We start from the raw sequence: 17,068 nt of genomic DNA, 5'->3' as shown, positions 1-17,068 counted from the left end.
GACCTTTCCATTCAACTGCTAGTCTGTTTGGTTTATTCGTTGATACAACTAATAATAAATCCCCTTCAGAGAATTCTCTTTTTATAGCTTTACGATCGTACCACACCTTTCTTTTGGTTTGCATTTCCAGCATTTTATCTGTAGCCAGCTCTTTGCATCTTTTTAACCGATTTATCAATTGAAAAACGTATTCAACAACATTATTTCCTTCGTCTTCAGAATTCATCCATTGTTCATATAATAATGTTACAGGTGTTCTAAGATTTCGACCATATACTAATTCTGCAGGTGTAAATCCCGTACTCTTGTGCTTTATTGTTCTTAAAGCAAATAGAGCTGCGGGAACTTGCTTCTCCCACTCAGAGGCTGCTTCGATACATAAAACTTTTTAAATTCGTTTGATTGTTCGGTGAAATCTTTCAACAGGGTTGCTCTGCGGATGGTGTACTGAGCTTCTAGTTACTTTTATTCCAAATTTTTCTATAAATTTATGGCTAGATTGCTCATAAAGGAGGTACCTTGAACAGTTTGTATTTCTTTCGGGAAACCCATTCTACTAAATATTTGTAACATGGCTTCAATTACTGACGTTGTGCCAATATTAGGAACAGGTACAGCATCCGGATATTTTGAAGCTAAACAAATAGCTGTAATTAAATATCTATTGCCATTCGGTGTTATTGGTAAAGGACCGCATGTGTCAAAGTTAATTTTTGAAAATACTTCTGCAATAATTGGTACTAAAGTCAAAGGTGCTTTGGCTTTATCATTAGATTTTCCCACTCTTTGACATGGATCGCAAGTTTTAACATACTCTTCTATTTCTTTATAGCAATTAGGCCAGTAAAAGTATCTTGTTAATCTATCTTTAGTTTTGACGACGCCTAAATGTCCAGATGTACTATCATGACATAATGACTTTATTTGATCCCTATATTTTTCAGGAATAACAATTAATTCCCTTTCATTTCCATTTTTATCTATTTTCCTTTTCACCAACAATCCGTTTTCTTGTACTTTGAAATCATTTGTCTTGCTGGAATTTTCAATTTTAGCTTCGTTAAGCAATGACGCTAGATCTCTGCTTTGATGCTGAGATTCAATTAATTCCTTTGAATTAACATTAATCACTTTCTTAATTTCCTTGTCTTCCTCATCAGCTTGCGGTAAAATATCTTCGACAGTGTCAAAAAACGTCAGTTCTTCTAGTTTCTCCATTTCGGTTTCTCTATTTCGATCTTCTTCACGAGATCTTTTTACTTGAGATCGTGTCAAAACTGCATTTATTTTTTCTAAATTTAAGAATGATTTATTTTTGAACAATTGGGCAGTTTTGTTACCCAATACATATCTGCCTGGATCATTTGTAACAACAGCTGCCTTTGTCTTTATATGACCAAGTTCGCAATTAATTTCAACTTCCGCTAACGGTAGACACACTAAATGGTCATTTAAAAGATATTGTACCCAGACATGTTCTCCAGTCATTTTTGCGTTATCTATGTATTTCCGAGAAATAACATCAATAGTGGCTCCTGTGTCTCGAAGAATAGGCATTTCATGCCCATTAACTAAACCGTTAATTGTATATGTCTCTAACAAATCATCATTCGAAGATACGCAATTTATCTTTTCATTTGGTTTTAAGCAAGGACACTGAGGCTTAAAATGTTCGTATGATCCACACTCGAAACAACGTGGTCGATACCTTTTGTCATATAAATTATCTTGGTTCTTGTTTTGAAATTGACTTCTTTGTCGGTGATCTTTCTGGTATTTTGAATCGTCCCATTTATCAGAATGCTTAAAATGAGGCGGATGCTCTATTTTTTTTCACAAAATTATCATAACGTGGTTTAAATGATCCTTTGTTAATTTTCTCAGTCTGATTGACAGAAAATTTCGGTTTTATTGTTTTTCTCACATCTTCAAAATCTTCAATTTTCTTAACTATTTCAGTAGGTGAAATGATGGTTGTCCATTGATCCATAAAATGTTCTTTGAAATCAGGAGAGGTACGCTTTTTTATTTGATCAACCAGCATGAGATCTTTTAGCTGTTCAAAAGTTTTAATTTTTAATCCGTTAAGCCATCCTTCTAAATAATTCTTTAATTCATAGTAGAAATCATGCCAAGTACTTTCAGTAGATTTTTGGTGTTTATTAAATAGTTGTCGAAATTTTTCCGCACTTAATTTAAATCATTGTAACAGTAAAGTTTTTACATATTCATACTTTTTCGCGTCCTCTTCTGGTTCTCTAGCAATAAGCTGAACAATGTCGAGAGGCAGCAATGAAATAAGTTGAGTCACTTGATTTTCAGCAGGTATATTCATTATTTCAGCTTGACGCTCAAATAACACCAGAAATAAACTTATTTCATCTTTAGGGTTGAAACGTGGCATTACATCGTGAATTCTGATTTTTAAAGGCTGCTCAGGTAACTGCATAGTTTCTACCGGCTGTGCTGTGGCAGCCATTGCTTCCAGTTGAAGTTCCTGTAGCTCAAAGGCTCTAATTCGCTTTTCTTTCTTCTCTTTCGCGTTCTTTTTCTCTTTCTTCTCTTTCGCGTTCTTTTTCTCTTTCTTCTCTTTCGCGTTCCTTTTCTCTTTCTCCTCTTTCGCATTCTTCTTTTCGTTCCCTTTCTTCTCTAATTGCAGCCAGTAGTTCTCGAGTAAACTCCTCATCATAATCGGGACTTTCAGTAATCAGTTTATGCAATTGAGCAATCTTAAATTCAGGTTTCACTGTTAAACCTAACTCTTCTGCTAGTACTTTTAAATCCTGTTTTTTACTCCTAGCTAAGAATGACATGTTGACACAAGTTACTTTTAATAGGCTTCCTTTTGAAATTCAATCTAAAAGCTCGTACTTGTATTAAAAATATATAATTTCTGGCGAGATTTAATTTCTCGAATATGAAATTCACACTAACCAATTGGAGAGAATTATTTAAACAACTTTGCCAGGTTGGCACAAAATAATTTAATACTACGTCGGGTTGACGTTTTAACTCACTATTCACAAGACTCGTTAGCTATAACTATATAAACACCTTTGCCAGTTAGGCAATACAATGGAATTTTACCAACGTCAGTTTGACGATTTTACTATCTATCCCCACGCCTGGTTGGCGATAACAAAAACAATTTTTGCCAGTTTGGCAATACAACTTTTAGAATATACAATCTGTAATACGTCGGGATGACATTACCATCTATCACACGCCTGGATGGCGAGAACTAAGAAAACATCTTTGCCAATTCAGCAGTATAATCAAATCACACTACGTCAGTTTGACGTTATTACTTATTTTCACGCGCCTGCTTGGCAACAAATTCAAAAACTCAGCTAGCAGTTCTTTTTTTTTATAAATGCCGGGATGGCTTACACATATCATTTATCAACATAAAAATTCAATACAAATAAAAGTAAAGCATAAATAATAATTTTAAAATACTTCTTTACCACAAATATCAATTATAAATTTAAGCTGAATATTTTTAGCGCTAGTTATTTTAAACAAAATCTTACACGATAAACTATAATTCCGAAACAAAGTATTAAAATTCAATAAAATCTTTTTTTTAAGAAAACCAAAAGTTAATCTTATCTTCAGAGATCAGCAGTATCCTATTTTTGACAGTTTTTGCTCGGACGCAAGTTACAGAAGCACAGAAGATAATCTTTGAATGATCCGCTTCAAATCTGGCTTTAAAACGGCAGACTTCTTACATCCATTTATCCTTGAAATAAACAAACTTGGCAATTGGTATTAGCAAACTTGTAAAATATTCAGTAAATTTCTGGGATTAGGAGACCAGCACCATCGAAATTGATGATTGCACTCCTAATTTCCAGTATCTTGGTGGAACCTCCAATTTATTAAGACTGTAATGTATTTTGCAGTAATTTACAAAACAGACAATCTTCTTAGTAGAACATAAATTTTATTTCTAGTTCTCGGTGATAGACAAATTTTATACAATTCTTAAGTGGCAAAATTTTAATACTACTCCTAGCTGTAAAATCTTCAGAATCTCATCTTTTTTAAAACAATATCTCAAGTTGCTGAGTATGGGTTTTAATACAAAAATGGCATTGCCACTTCAACAATAATTATATTTATTTATTAAATAACAAGATATTACAGTGCATGCGTAACATTTAACGCACCTGCGTAAACACATTATGCGCATGCGTAAAGCATACAAAAAAAAAGTTTGTGGCTTTGAGGTCCGGATTAAGGACTTTGTACTGTAAATACTATTTTTGCCTTCCTTAAATGAAGTAGGAAAAATCTATAAACATTCCTTCAAGAATATGTAATGCTATGAGACAAAAAAAAAAAAAAAAAAAAAAAAAAAAAAAAAAAATACGATGACTCAATCATGCCACTGCAGTAAATGCATTTTTTTCTGTGAAACAAACTTCAGTGCCCCTGAATTCTGTTTACAATAGTTTTACTTATTATTATTTTTATAATTCACTTTTAGCAACTGATCCCCCCCCTCTCCCATTAAAATCATCTGAAGCTCTTTCTATGGAAGGTAAATTATAAATTTTCTTGTGTAAAAATTCAGAAGTTAACTATCAGCTGCTGACATAGAGTTTGACAGTCTTTTTCTGTTTACTCATACTAAAATTATTTTCATATGATGTCGCCTTCATTATCTTCTGGCTGCAGGAATGCTAACAGGTGTAACAATAATTAAATTTATCATATGTGCAGTTTGATATGTGTAACTTCATTATCTAGGAAAATCTTCAACATTGGATAAAATGAATAGGTAGCATAAAGTGCTGTTAAAAAATAGTGTTGTATGTGTGTGTAAGATGAGTGGTTTATGACTCGAATGATGACAAGTGCTTAATGACAGTAATCACAAAATATCTCAAATGGATTAAAGAAGTTTAAAAATAAATGCTTATGTTTGTAATTTTATTGTAATGTAAGTTTTAAGAGACTTTCTAAGATTTTTCATTTTTTCTATTATTTAATTTTTGTTAGATTGCATGTTATATTTAAATAAGTTTGATATTAATTTCCTACAAAGTAATGGTATTCCAAGATCGAAGTCAGAACTCTCAGCCTTCAATTTTGCAGGATTTCTGGAAATACCGTAAAAAGATATTTTCCAAAGTTCTATAAAGATGCTTGGCACTGCTGACAAACAATATCATTGCCAAATGATGGTTTTTTTTAATATAAATTTAAAAAATAAAAAAGAATCTATATTTCTATATTGCTCAGTGAACCTTCTCAGGATGAACTAAAGTTAATAAGTATTTCTGAGGGCATTTATTAACAACAGTATTGAGTATCATGTAAGTAAACCACCTCTGCAGAAAGCCAAACTTGTTTGGAATTGTGGGTATCAGTCTCAGAAAAATTCACCTAAGTAAACCACCTCTCCAGAAAGCCAAAATTGTTTGGAATTTTGGGTGGCCATCTCAGAAAAATTTCAATGTAACATATAAAAATATCATTTAAGTCTTTATCTAATTAAATGGTATAACATTTTTCAGAATATGATTGGTTTATAAAGCCGTAAGTTTCAATAAAAATCTTTATTTAAGTGATTTTAATAAAAATGTTTATTTAAATAATATTAATAATAAAACTTGTGCTTCTTTTCTGTATAGATTGTTTTCTTTCTTTTAAAAAGTGCTCTGTGAAGGTAGTATTCTTTCCATTAGGCAGATAGCCTTTATTTCTTTGCCATATTAAAATAAATAAATAGGACTTCTTTTTAAAATGACAGTAACATTTATTTTTTAAATGTTTTAAAAAAATTGTAGTGTATTAAAATAATACCTACATTTGCTTTAAACTTGCGTGAATTCCAAAAATCAGTTTTATTTAAAAATTTATTGACTGATTTTTTGCAGAGTCTAGAAGGCATAGTAATGTTAAAAAAAAATTTAGTTGTTGGTAGGTTATGGGTTATTCATTAGTTCTTTGGGGGATATGAGTTTTGCTTTGGCTAATCTGAAAATTATTGAGGACTTTTATTTTAATATTGAAACAGGCTGTTGTACTTTTTACTTCCTTGTACGAAGTAAAAAGGAAGTATTGTAATTGCAAAAAGTTTCAGGCATCATATTTCAACGAAAATATCCATTTTGACCACTATCGAATGCAATTTAATGGTGTTTTTGCGTGATATCTGTACGTAAGGACAGAATAAAGTACTCTTTTCCTCCAAAAAAAATTATAAAACTGCTTTAAAATGAATTCTGAAGAGAATTTTTCGTGGCGTCTGTACGAACGTATCTCGTATACCTCAAAAACGAGTAGCCTCAGAACGTTGAAATTTTGTATATAGGACTGCTATAACATGTAGATGTGCACCTCGTATTTTGGTTGCAATCGGCCGCACCAAATGTATATAAATATATTTATATATATATCCACTCTGTTACCCGGCTCAGTGATCTGTTTCTTTACTCTTATATGTTGGTAAATTGTACATTTTTTTCTTTAAAAATGAATTATGTTGTTTTTATCTTCCGGTTAAGGGTTTTATGCCTTTAGTAAATCTGTATGCAATATTTTTAGAATTATCAACAATTTTAAAGTTGTTTAAGTGCTGCTAAGCATAATAATTTTTTTGATGTCGGCCATTGCTTGTTTACATTTGAAACTGCAGGATAGTGGCTTTGTTGTCAATCTAGAGAAATGTAGCTTCGCAACAACAAAGATAACGCCTTCATTGTGAATTAAATCATGCTTAATCCTTTCTGGAATTTTTTCGAGGAAATAAGTGTTTAAGATTTACTTCGTAATTTTTAATACAGATATCTGGAGTTTTTATGTATTTTTGCCTTATCGCGAAGTGAGAACTGAATTAATTGAATGAGAAATACTCAATCGTCTGTGAAAAACTGTTCCTTTTTTGTTTTGTTTGCTTAATTTCTTTTATACATTGTTCTAGCTTTATTATAGTATTTGAATAGAACATGTGGCAATGATTAGATAATTCTTTAAATGATATAATTTTTTTGCATTCTGAGTTATAATATGAACCAAGTATAATACTGTTAAGTGAACCTAGTGCCAGAGTGTTGCTATGGTAAACAAATAGAGTGAATTTTAAAGAATGCATTTATTCTATTGTGGTTTATGAGCTGTCGGTGAAGTAGATTTAATTCAATCCAATAAGTTTAAATGAAATGAAAAAAAATGCGTATAATTTATTATTCCGTACAAGGATGTCATGTGGTGTACACATCAGATTTTTTTAATATCATCTTCATAACTGTTGCTAAGTAAAGTCACCAAAATTTTGTTTTCATCTGAAGTTGTTAAAGAGTAGCCAGACCACAATGATTTCATGTAATAAAAATAGTTGTTTGAAATCTGAAGTAAATCTGAACTTTTAATGACTTCAAAAGGTAAAAAAAGGTTCATCCAAAACGTAGGCTACTAAATTGGCAAAATTTGATCTCTCACCAGTCTGATAGTCATGAGTACCATAAATTTTCACATCATTTTGTACCTTGCTAATGAATAAGTATCTAACAATGTATAGAGTTTTCAAATATAAAAATATTATTTGAATTTTTATCTGAATATGTGATTCACAAGACAAAATATGCACTTAAGTTTTAAATATAAGAGGTAATAAAAGTTGAAAGAAAATCTGACAAATAATTAGCTTAGTAAACAACATTCCTATGATATCAGTCATTAATTGAGTTAAATTTATATACCATTAATTGTGTATCAAATTTTAAAAAAATGATTGATAAAAGTATTCGTGCCACATAAGAAACAATTGGTTATGAAATCTTTGATTTCAAAATACATTGCAAAATAGTAGCAGTGGAAGCAGAATAAATTACCATATCACATTATTTTAATGCTTACTTTTAAAAGTAATAATTTTTCACAGTACTGTTCACTAAGTTTGTCTGAGTCAAGAATGTAATCCTTTTCATAGTTTTAATTTATATCACTGTTGTATAAATACTTAAGCAATTTTGTTTACCTGTACTGTTTAAAGTTTCCTATCGTTCTTGGTGACAAAAAGTAGATCTTCATTGTAAAAGGAGACAAGAACCCCAAAATAGCAGAATAAACATGCATTTTACTGCAAAAACTTTGAAGAAATTGCATTTTGTAAATATACGCTCTCTTTTGCAAAATTCGAAGCACCATGAAGGAAGTGGTTGTTTTTGATTAAATTGAATATGTATATAGCTCATACACAGATAATAAAATGATTAAAAAATCAAGGTCATAGTACCTGTTCATGGCCCTTTGAGTGTTCAAATTAGTAGTTGGTTGAACTGCCCCTGGCAGCAATGCATGCTTGAATACGTCAAGGCAAGGAGTTGTAGAGGTTTTTAATGTCATCCTGCAACACATTCTGCCAGGCATTCATCAGTTGTCGCTCCAGATCTGTGATATCTTGTGGTGCCCGAATCTGGCAGTCTACTATGTCCCAGACATGCTCAATTGGTGAAAGGTCTTGTGACCTTGCTCACCAAGGAAAAGTATCAACTGCATGGAGACATTCCATAGATATGCGAGTGGTATGTCCATAGATATGCGAGCTGGCATTATCTTGTTGGAAAATGTCCCCGGGATGACTTGCCAAGAAGGGTAATGCAACCGACCGCAGGATGCTATCAACATATCTTTGAGCTGTTAAAGATGTACGAAGGGTGACTAAAGATGACCTGTTGTCATAAAAAATAGTGCCCCACGCCACCACGCCAGGGGTTATGGCTGTATGCCTTTGTAAAACAAAGGCTGTTTGGCCCCGTCCTCTCTAGACATGAACATAGTGGTCATCTGCTTCAAAAGTGAAGCGGGATTCATTGCTGAACACTATATGTTGCCACTCTGATGGCAGCCATGATGATTGGCTGCGACACCACTCCAGACGACTTTTTTTTGGTAAGAAGATGTATGTCAGCATATTTTGATATAAAGAAAAGTCTCTAACACCAGTTATTTCTCTTAAATGGAATATTTATTTTCTTCCTACTTTTTTATTATGGGGAAATGGATATAATTATCAGTTATTATTTATTTTGTTATTTACTTACATTTCTGAGGCCATTTTGATCTTGAGTGCTTCCTGCTTTCTCAAATGAAATAGGTAAATATCTCAAAAAATGAATTACCTAAAGAAATTGTTACAAAATGCCACTTTCTGTTTTAATTTTAGTAACTTTTAGGTTAATTATTTAAAAGATTATGTAATCCAAAATATAATTTCTTTCAAATAATGGCAATCGTTGATAAATAAATATGATGAATTTTTTTTTAAACAAATACTTAACATCACTTGATTATACAAGCAGTTAGGGTTATGTGCCTCTGAAAGAATAATACTAAATGAATGATATATCTTTAAAAAGACTAATAGCGAATGAATAGCTATGAAACAATGTGCACAAGCTGAGAGAATCAAACATTAGCACAGTCTAATGTTTTTCATTGCAGTATGATAGGATGAAGAAAAGAAATCAAAGCTGTCAAATAAATCAAAGCTGTTTTTTTCTAAAATTTTAAATGAATGATAACACTAAAAAAGAATATCATAGTAGATACTAAAAAATCTCCTGTCATTTCAAGTGATGGCAGATGAGTGAACATCAATAAGATATTGCAAAGAAAATTCTTGAAGATGCTCTTCTCTATTAAGAACTTAGTAAATTAAACAAGAAAAGATTCAATTAAATTATTAGTTCTTAAACAATAATGCATTTTTGTAGCATGCTACCCTTAAACTTTTAAAACTTGGCGGTAAGGAAATTTATGGTTGTTCTATATTATCTGTTATTTGTCAGATTCAGCACTTGTAGTTTTTTTTTTTTTTTTTTTTTTTTTTTTTGTGTGTGTGTGTGTGTGTGTGTGTGTGTATGATTCTAACAAGTTATAGTGGAACATTTTTATTTTAATGTTGTTAGAGTATAGATTGAAGTTTCAACAGTTCTTGGGCTATCAAGATTAGTGGTGTATGGTGCTGAGTTTGTGCCATTTTCTGAACCTTTATTATAAAGCAAAAAACAGATCACTGTATACAAGGAGAGAACAACCACGCAAAAACCTAAGACAAAGAATTTTAAAAAGTGGAGGGGGCATTGGATGAATTTTTGAAATGCACATAATGGTACCCAAATTGCCAGTGAGTTTGTGAATGCTCTTCAAAGTTGGCAACGAATTCACCTCTTACTGGGGGACACAATATAACCAGATAGTACCAAATTTGTATGTCTTTCTTATTTATGAATAACAAAATCATTTAATCAAATATTTTTTTCTCTATGAAAGTGGATATATTGTCTCATAAACTTAAATAACATTGTTTGACATGGGGAGTGCTATTATTTTACATTTAATAGTTTTTGTCTGTTACAAATTTTTATGGTTATTTAACAATTACTTATGTTTTTTTCATTGAATAAAATTATTTTGTTAAAAGTTAAAATATGTCATTTATTTAAAAAAATCATAATTGAATTTAATATATCAAATATTAAACTTTGATTAAAATTTTTTGTGTACTTTGTTCAATCCATTACTAACCTAAGAAATATCATTTAAAATGTTTTTTTTTTTTTTTGGTAGGATGGTTCAAAGGCCGTGCACACCCCTTTGTAGAGTAGCACATTACCAATTTCCTTCTGTTCAGTGTGCAATATGTCTGTGTTTATTTCATCCAAGTTGTGTTCCTCCTGTATCTAGAGGTGTAAAATTTGCATGTAAGGTAAGAAAAATTAATAAATTAGTTTGAACGTTGTCTAAAAATACTTAAACAATTTTAAGCTACTTTTTTCATTTTGGTATATGTTATATAGATACAATTTTTATTACTTTAAATAAGATAATATTTTGTTTATAATCAGAAACTTTAAATATTAGTATAACAATTTAAACTACTTTTTTTTTTTTTTTCGTTTAGGATATGTTATGTATATGTAAGATATCAAAATACAGTACAAAGTCCGTAATCCGGACTCGTCGGGACTTCGATGATTCCGGATTAGGGTTTTTCCAGATTATAGATCATCAATTTAAATCTGGTAAAATGGCATGCAGAAATAATACAATTAAAAATATGAAACCGTAATTTATGAAATAAGGAGCAATCATAATCCAAAGGGTATCAAAATTAAAAAAAAAAAAAAAAAAAAAGTTTAATATTTATTTGTTTACTTTAGTAAACATTTCTATCAATGTAAGTTGTTTAAGTTGCTTTCTCTTTAATTCTATAAACAGACATAACTTCTTCAGTTACAAAGTTCCACTGTTTAAGTCCTGTAATTGCAGTGTCAAGAATACCGACTGATTTGTCAATACAAATTTTTTCGTTTTCAATAACGCGCTCTGTTACTTTCTTCACTATCGGAAGCGCGCATAGCTAAATACTTTAGGCGCATGCGTAAGTTTGTGGCTTTGAGGTCCGGATTATAGATCATTCCGGATAATGGACATCTGAATTTGAGACTTTGTATTGTGTAGAGAAAAACTTATTACCAGATTAAAAACAAATTGAAGATGTTGACAATACCAGGGTTCGTACGGTCCTTAAAAGTCCTTAAATTTTTCAAAAATGATTTTTGGTCCTTAAAAGTCCTTAATTTTGGTCAAAATGAATAAACGGTCCTTAATTTTGCTCATATGACATTTCTTATCATTTCTAATGATTGCCATTATAAGTGTGAAATGCGATTTCTCATGAATATGGAATTAAAATTACATGGCTCTTAACCAATCTGTTGGCAAATTTGTGTTGCAAACGATAAAAAAAACAATTAGCTACCCTAGGACGAAAGTATCAGGTGTCTGATTGGCTATTCACCCAATCTTTCGAAACAGGTGTTATCCATAAATTTATGCAGATTGTGATGAAAGCGTGAAGCCGGAAGTTCTTTTAGAGGCAAAAGTGATGATGAAGGTGCTTGAGGAAAAAAAAGGGGGAGATTCTGAAAATATGTGCCAAAATTAGAACAATCCAAACCTGGAAGGCCACAACCCCTCCGACGCCAATAGGAACGAGATGCCTGGAAAGTGCATTTTCAATAAACTGTGGCTTCATCAAGCTGACTACAAAGACTGGATATTGATGGATGACAATCCTTATAAAGCTAAATGTGGTCTTTGTCTGAAACAAATTGAAATTTCTAGAATGGGACAGTCAGCGCTGAAAATTCACATGAAAGCTAAGTTTCGTTTTATCATTTCAATTTGTTTTTACACGGTTTTGCTTACCTTAATTTCTGTGTTTGTTTGAATTAAGCCATAAATTAATTTTTGACCATCTTCTACGGAGTTTATTCTCTTTTGCACATATATGTATGGGATATCGGGATTATGAGTTTATTTCTGCAGAGGGTCTGTTATCGATTTCGCGGGAAATATGTTGGCTCCATTTCGATTTTAGGTCGCCAAGGGCAAATTCAGTAACTCTAGCCGAAAAAAAGTGAAGTTCGGAAATACGTTTTGAAGCTTCAATAGACAATAAAGTATTTGGTTTAATCCTATGCACAAGGTATTCGTTGCATGAGGAATTTGGTTACTTTTGGCAACTTTATGATGAGCAGTAAACGGGACATATACGATGAGTAGTTAATGGGTCATTTTGGTGTTGGTGATAATTTTCAAAATTGCACCAAGGCTCCACCGTATACTAGAATTTTATTAAGTATTTTTATAAAAGGAATACTGCTTTCAGAAGAATGTTATTGAATTTTAATATCGCATCAGTCATCCAAATAGTTGGTCGATATAAAATTTCATTGTGATAATGATTGAAATTATCTTTTGTTATTAAGCTAATTTCACCTATTTATAACTAGAAATTAAAATAAAAGCTAAATCCTGAATAAAAAGTCAGTGTTGAAATGATAAGGAAAAAATAAAAGAAACGGAAGATTAATAAATTAAAAGAAAATAACTGATAAGCGGAATGGCTGCTACACGGAGAAAACGTGTTCATGGTATTGCCAATATAGCATTCTTATGGCAATTTTAGCGATGTAACGGAATCTCTGCAGGAATGCTTGCCTAGAATATTTTGCGATGTCGCAATTTTTTATCGATATAGTACATTTTTTAAGTGTTAAAATATAATGCGTAAGAAAAATTCATACATTTTTGTTTAACAATAAAACCAATTATTGCAGAATTTTAATCTTTGCTCCATCATCTGATAGATAAAGAAGTAATGTTTTAATTAAAATTTTCTGCTGTGAAGTTCTGCTGTTACCGATGGTTGCAAAATGTCCCAGCAGTTGAAAGAGCCATTGAAATATGGAATGACTTGCTACTATATGTTAAAAACGTTGAAATGAGGCTGTTTAAAAAAATTCATTGAAATCCTTCTCAAATATTTTGGAGGCAACTAAGGATAAAACATTTCTTATAAAATTAAATTCTTTTCTCTCTCTGTCGAAAATATTATTGCCTTTCCTTGAATATTATCAAAGCAATAAACCACTTATTCCCTTTTTTGCTGAAGATATCTGAAAACTTGTAAATGATTGCTTTTAGCACTTTAAAATTTTGAAACTAGAATATTCAAAAATAACTAAAGCAGAAAATCTGGTACTATTCGGTTTCGAGGGCCGTAAAAAATCGCCAAACTATTGTTGATGCCAATGCTGCCAAAAATAATTGCGGCAACCCTAACAGTTGCGGCAAGAAAGGAAGTATAACAGTAAATAACTATTTAAGATTGATGTTTTAATTTAGATGAAAGGTTAATTTCATATAATACTTTTTTATTATTATAATTTATATGAAAAAGGCTAAACATGACTGAATGGATGCCTGCATCGCTGTTTCACTACCGACTTATCGCTAAAGCATAATTTCATCTCGTTGGTTGTTCAAAGGTAATTTTCTATAATGAATGATGCTTTTCTTTTGAAAATATTCTCGGTAAAGTGCAGAATCACTCACTTATTTGTTTGTTGCTTTTTACAAGGGTAAAAACAATTAGATTTTTGTCAATTTTCTTTTTACTTTTTAAGTGAAAATAGGTCGACGTCTATATAGATAAAGTCAAGGGTGTGCGCAGTGCCATTTTTGTGCAATTCTAGGATTTTTTTAAAGTAAAAATAGGTCGATGTGCACATGGATACCGAGTATTTGCAATTCTTAAAAACTCGTCAAGCAGTGGGTGATTCTGCACATTACCCAAAATTCTATTGCCGACTTTTCGTCATGGGCAATTCCCAAATTGTGAAATCCATAGGATATCAAAAAAGGATTTAAAATCAAAAAATAATTTAAAAATTAAACTAGTATTTCAATGGCGTGTTAAGAAATATAAAACTATATAAACTTGCGCAATCTGAAATCAGCGTGTACGCTAGATTTGGCGCATTTGAGCGTACATTTTCGCTGCAATTTTTTAAGATGGTATGCAGAAATTCTAAAATTAAAAATATGAAACCGTAATTTATGAAATAAAGAACAATTATGATCTAAAGGGTATCAAAATTTACAAGAAAAAAGCTTAATATTTGTTTGTTTACTTTATTAAACATTTCTTTCAATGTAAGTTGTTTAAATTGCTTCGTTTTATGTGATAATACTTTGTCTTTAATTCTATAAACAGACATAATTTTTTGTTCAGTTACAAAGTTCCGCTGTTTAAGTCCCGTTAATTGCTATGCCGAGAATACCGACTAACTTGTCAATCGAAATTTTTCGTTTTCACTGACCTCTCTGTCACATTCTTCATGTCTTTATCCATTTTTTGCAGCAATTCCACTTTTTGTTTGATGGACATCGAAACATACTTTCGTTTTGTACGATCCTTTGGGAGCTCCAGATTCGGAAATTCTATTTGACATAATCGAAAGTTCAAGTTTACTTTTATAAAATTGCTCTTACAGTCTGCAAAGAATAATAAGCCGGATCCAATTCGAAGATTAAGGAACAACGCAATCATCAACATTAACTGAAATAGATAATTAGATAACTTTAGATTATACCGTCCGTTATACATAAAACGCACATGCAGAAACGTATTCTGCGCTTGCGCACACGCAAATGCGCAGTCGTAAGAGGTCTTACGCGCACGCGTAAACGCCTATGCGCATGTATCAACGCGGCGCATGTGCAGAAATTTTTTAGCTTTGAGGTCCGGATTATAGATCATTCCGGATTATGGGTGTCCGAATTAACGACTTTTGATTGTATAATCAAAATTGTGGGGTGCAGATTGTCCCCATTGTGACGTGCCATGTAATCGGGAAGTAATAAAGATATGTTTGGATTAACAAGAGATTTTGTGATTCTTCAAAAGTTCGTGGTATCTTCTACTACATAATTCATATTTCATTGATCTTAACATCAATTCACCCATGACTTATTAAGTAAGATATTTTGTTTATAAATGAGTTTTTACATGAAAACTGTTTTGAAAAGAAATTTTTGATAAATGAATGCATTTTCTGAAGTTGCATATTATTGTATTTACCAAAAATATCATTGCATACCTTTATTTTTTTAATGATCAGTCATAGACATGTACTTCAAATTACTAAAATGTTTTAGATGCAGCTGTTCGTGTTATACTGTTTTTAAATATTAAAAAACTCAATTTCTTTAAAATTATTAAATTATTTTTTTAAATAATAACCTTTTTTAAAGTTTATAACTCATTCTAAAACAATTTGTTTGACAAATACAAAATTTTGATTCCTATCTGATGCAACATTGACTATATTTGATTTTAATGTTCGGATTTTTATCACTATTTCAGTACCAGAAAAAGAAACCTATTGCTCACTCTGAGAGCTTGGTTAAAAAATAAATTAGAATACTTCAAAGTTGATTTTTTTCTACCATTTGATGTTATTTATTCCTGTCTTATATACTAATGGGTAACATTCTTTAATTTATTATTTTCTTGCATTTAGTATGTTGAAACATTTTCTGATAAATAATTTATAAGTTTTCGAATGCATTAATGATATTCATATGTAGTTTTAATACTTTAAGATCACTATCTAATAGACATTGCAAAAAATCATTGGATTAGAACCTAATTTCCATTTTAAATTTATACAAAAAAGCTGGCTGTGGGCCAATACTTTGAAGCCTGATGCTGTGTTCTAGAGCACAAGTTTTACAAGATTCAATGAATAAGGTCTTTTTGAAAATCAAAACTTTTCATGTTAGTCTGCATATCAATAACTTAACTTGATTTTAAAATTGATATTTCATTTTTAGTTGCATACAGATTCGGTTATTTTGAGCATCAATTATGTTCATTTCAGAATTTGAGTGTGTGGGGGGGGGAGACCCAAGATCTCAAACTATAAAATTTCTCTTTTTTTTTTTTTCCCAATATGGGAGTTAAACTTTTTATGTTTTATTCCGTAGAATAAGTTTAAACTACTAAATGTATTCTCTGGAAAATTCTATTATAGTTAGATTTAATAATTTTTACAAAATTTAATTTATTAAAAAAAAAGGCCAAAACATGGATACTATGCCTGGAATTGGAAATTTATGTCTGTGATTAATGGTTGCAAAAATAAGGCTATTTAAGAACTTGTGGGGACATGTATAATGAAATAATAGAAAAAGGAGATCTTTGAATGTAATTCTTTAAAATTGAAAATCTGAGGATATTAATTGTGTCTTAAAACTAGACATTATAGCTATAATAATTTCATTCTAATTATATAGCTATTTTTGTAGTTAACAATATTTAGCCTTCATCTTTTGTTTCTCTTTCTGGAGCATTTCAGTATCAGAAATCAAAATGCTCAAAAGAAAACAGGAAATTCAATATATTTTCCATCTATAAGTCGAGAGTTCTTGGAACTTTTTCTAAAGCTAAGTTATGGGGGTTTTCTTATATATGAATCATCAATGTCGGGGGGGGCATGATTACTTTTCTGGGCACAAGCTATAAATCATCATTATAGCACATTTTCATTTCCTTAGTTTATATTTCTGAGCTTTAGAAAAAATTAATTTAAATGAGTTATTCAATTTACAAAAATGAGATAGTCAAAATTTCTTATATTGTTTAAGTTTTTCCCCTCAACTCTTGATTTGTTTTTCATTTAAGGAGAAATGCCAA

At 31.0% G+C, this 17,068-nt stretch overlaps 1 protein-coding gene across 1 annotated transcript in view; it reads left to right on the top strand.

Moving 5' to 3' along the window:
• Positions 1-17,068, top strand: part of LOC118187286 (uncharacterized) — a 156,919-nt gene that overhangs the window by 75,909 nt on the left and 63,942 nt on the right. The window contains exon 7 of the mRNA XM_085810398.1: positions 10,588-10,726. Within this exon, the coding sequence (XP_085666524.1) occupies positions 10,588-10,726 (139 nt within the window). The remainder of the gene's footprint in view (positions 1-10,587; positions 10,727-17,068) is intronic.

Source organism: Stegodyphus dumicola, chromosome 2 (genome assembly GCF_044657685.1).
Source record: "Stegodyphus dumicola isolate Sdum_Otavi_A_Nest chromosome 2, ASM4465768v1".
Lineage (NCBI taxonomy): Eukaryota > Metazoa > Arthropoda > Arachnida > Araneae > Eresidae > Stegodyphus > Stegodyphus dumicola.
This window is presented reverse-complemented; position numbering and strand designations above follow the sequence as displayed.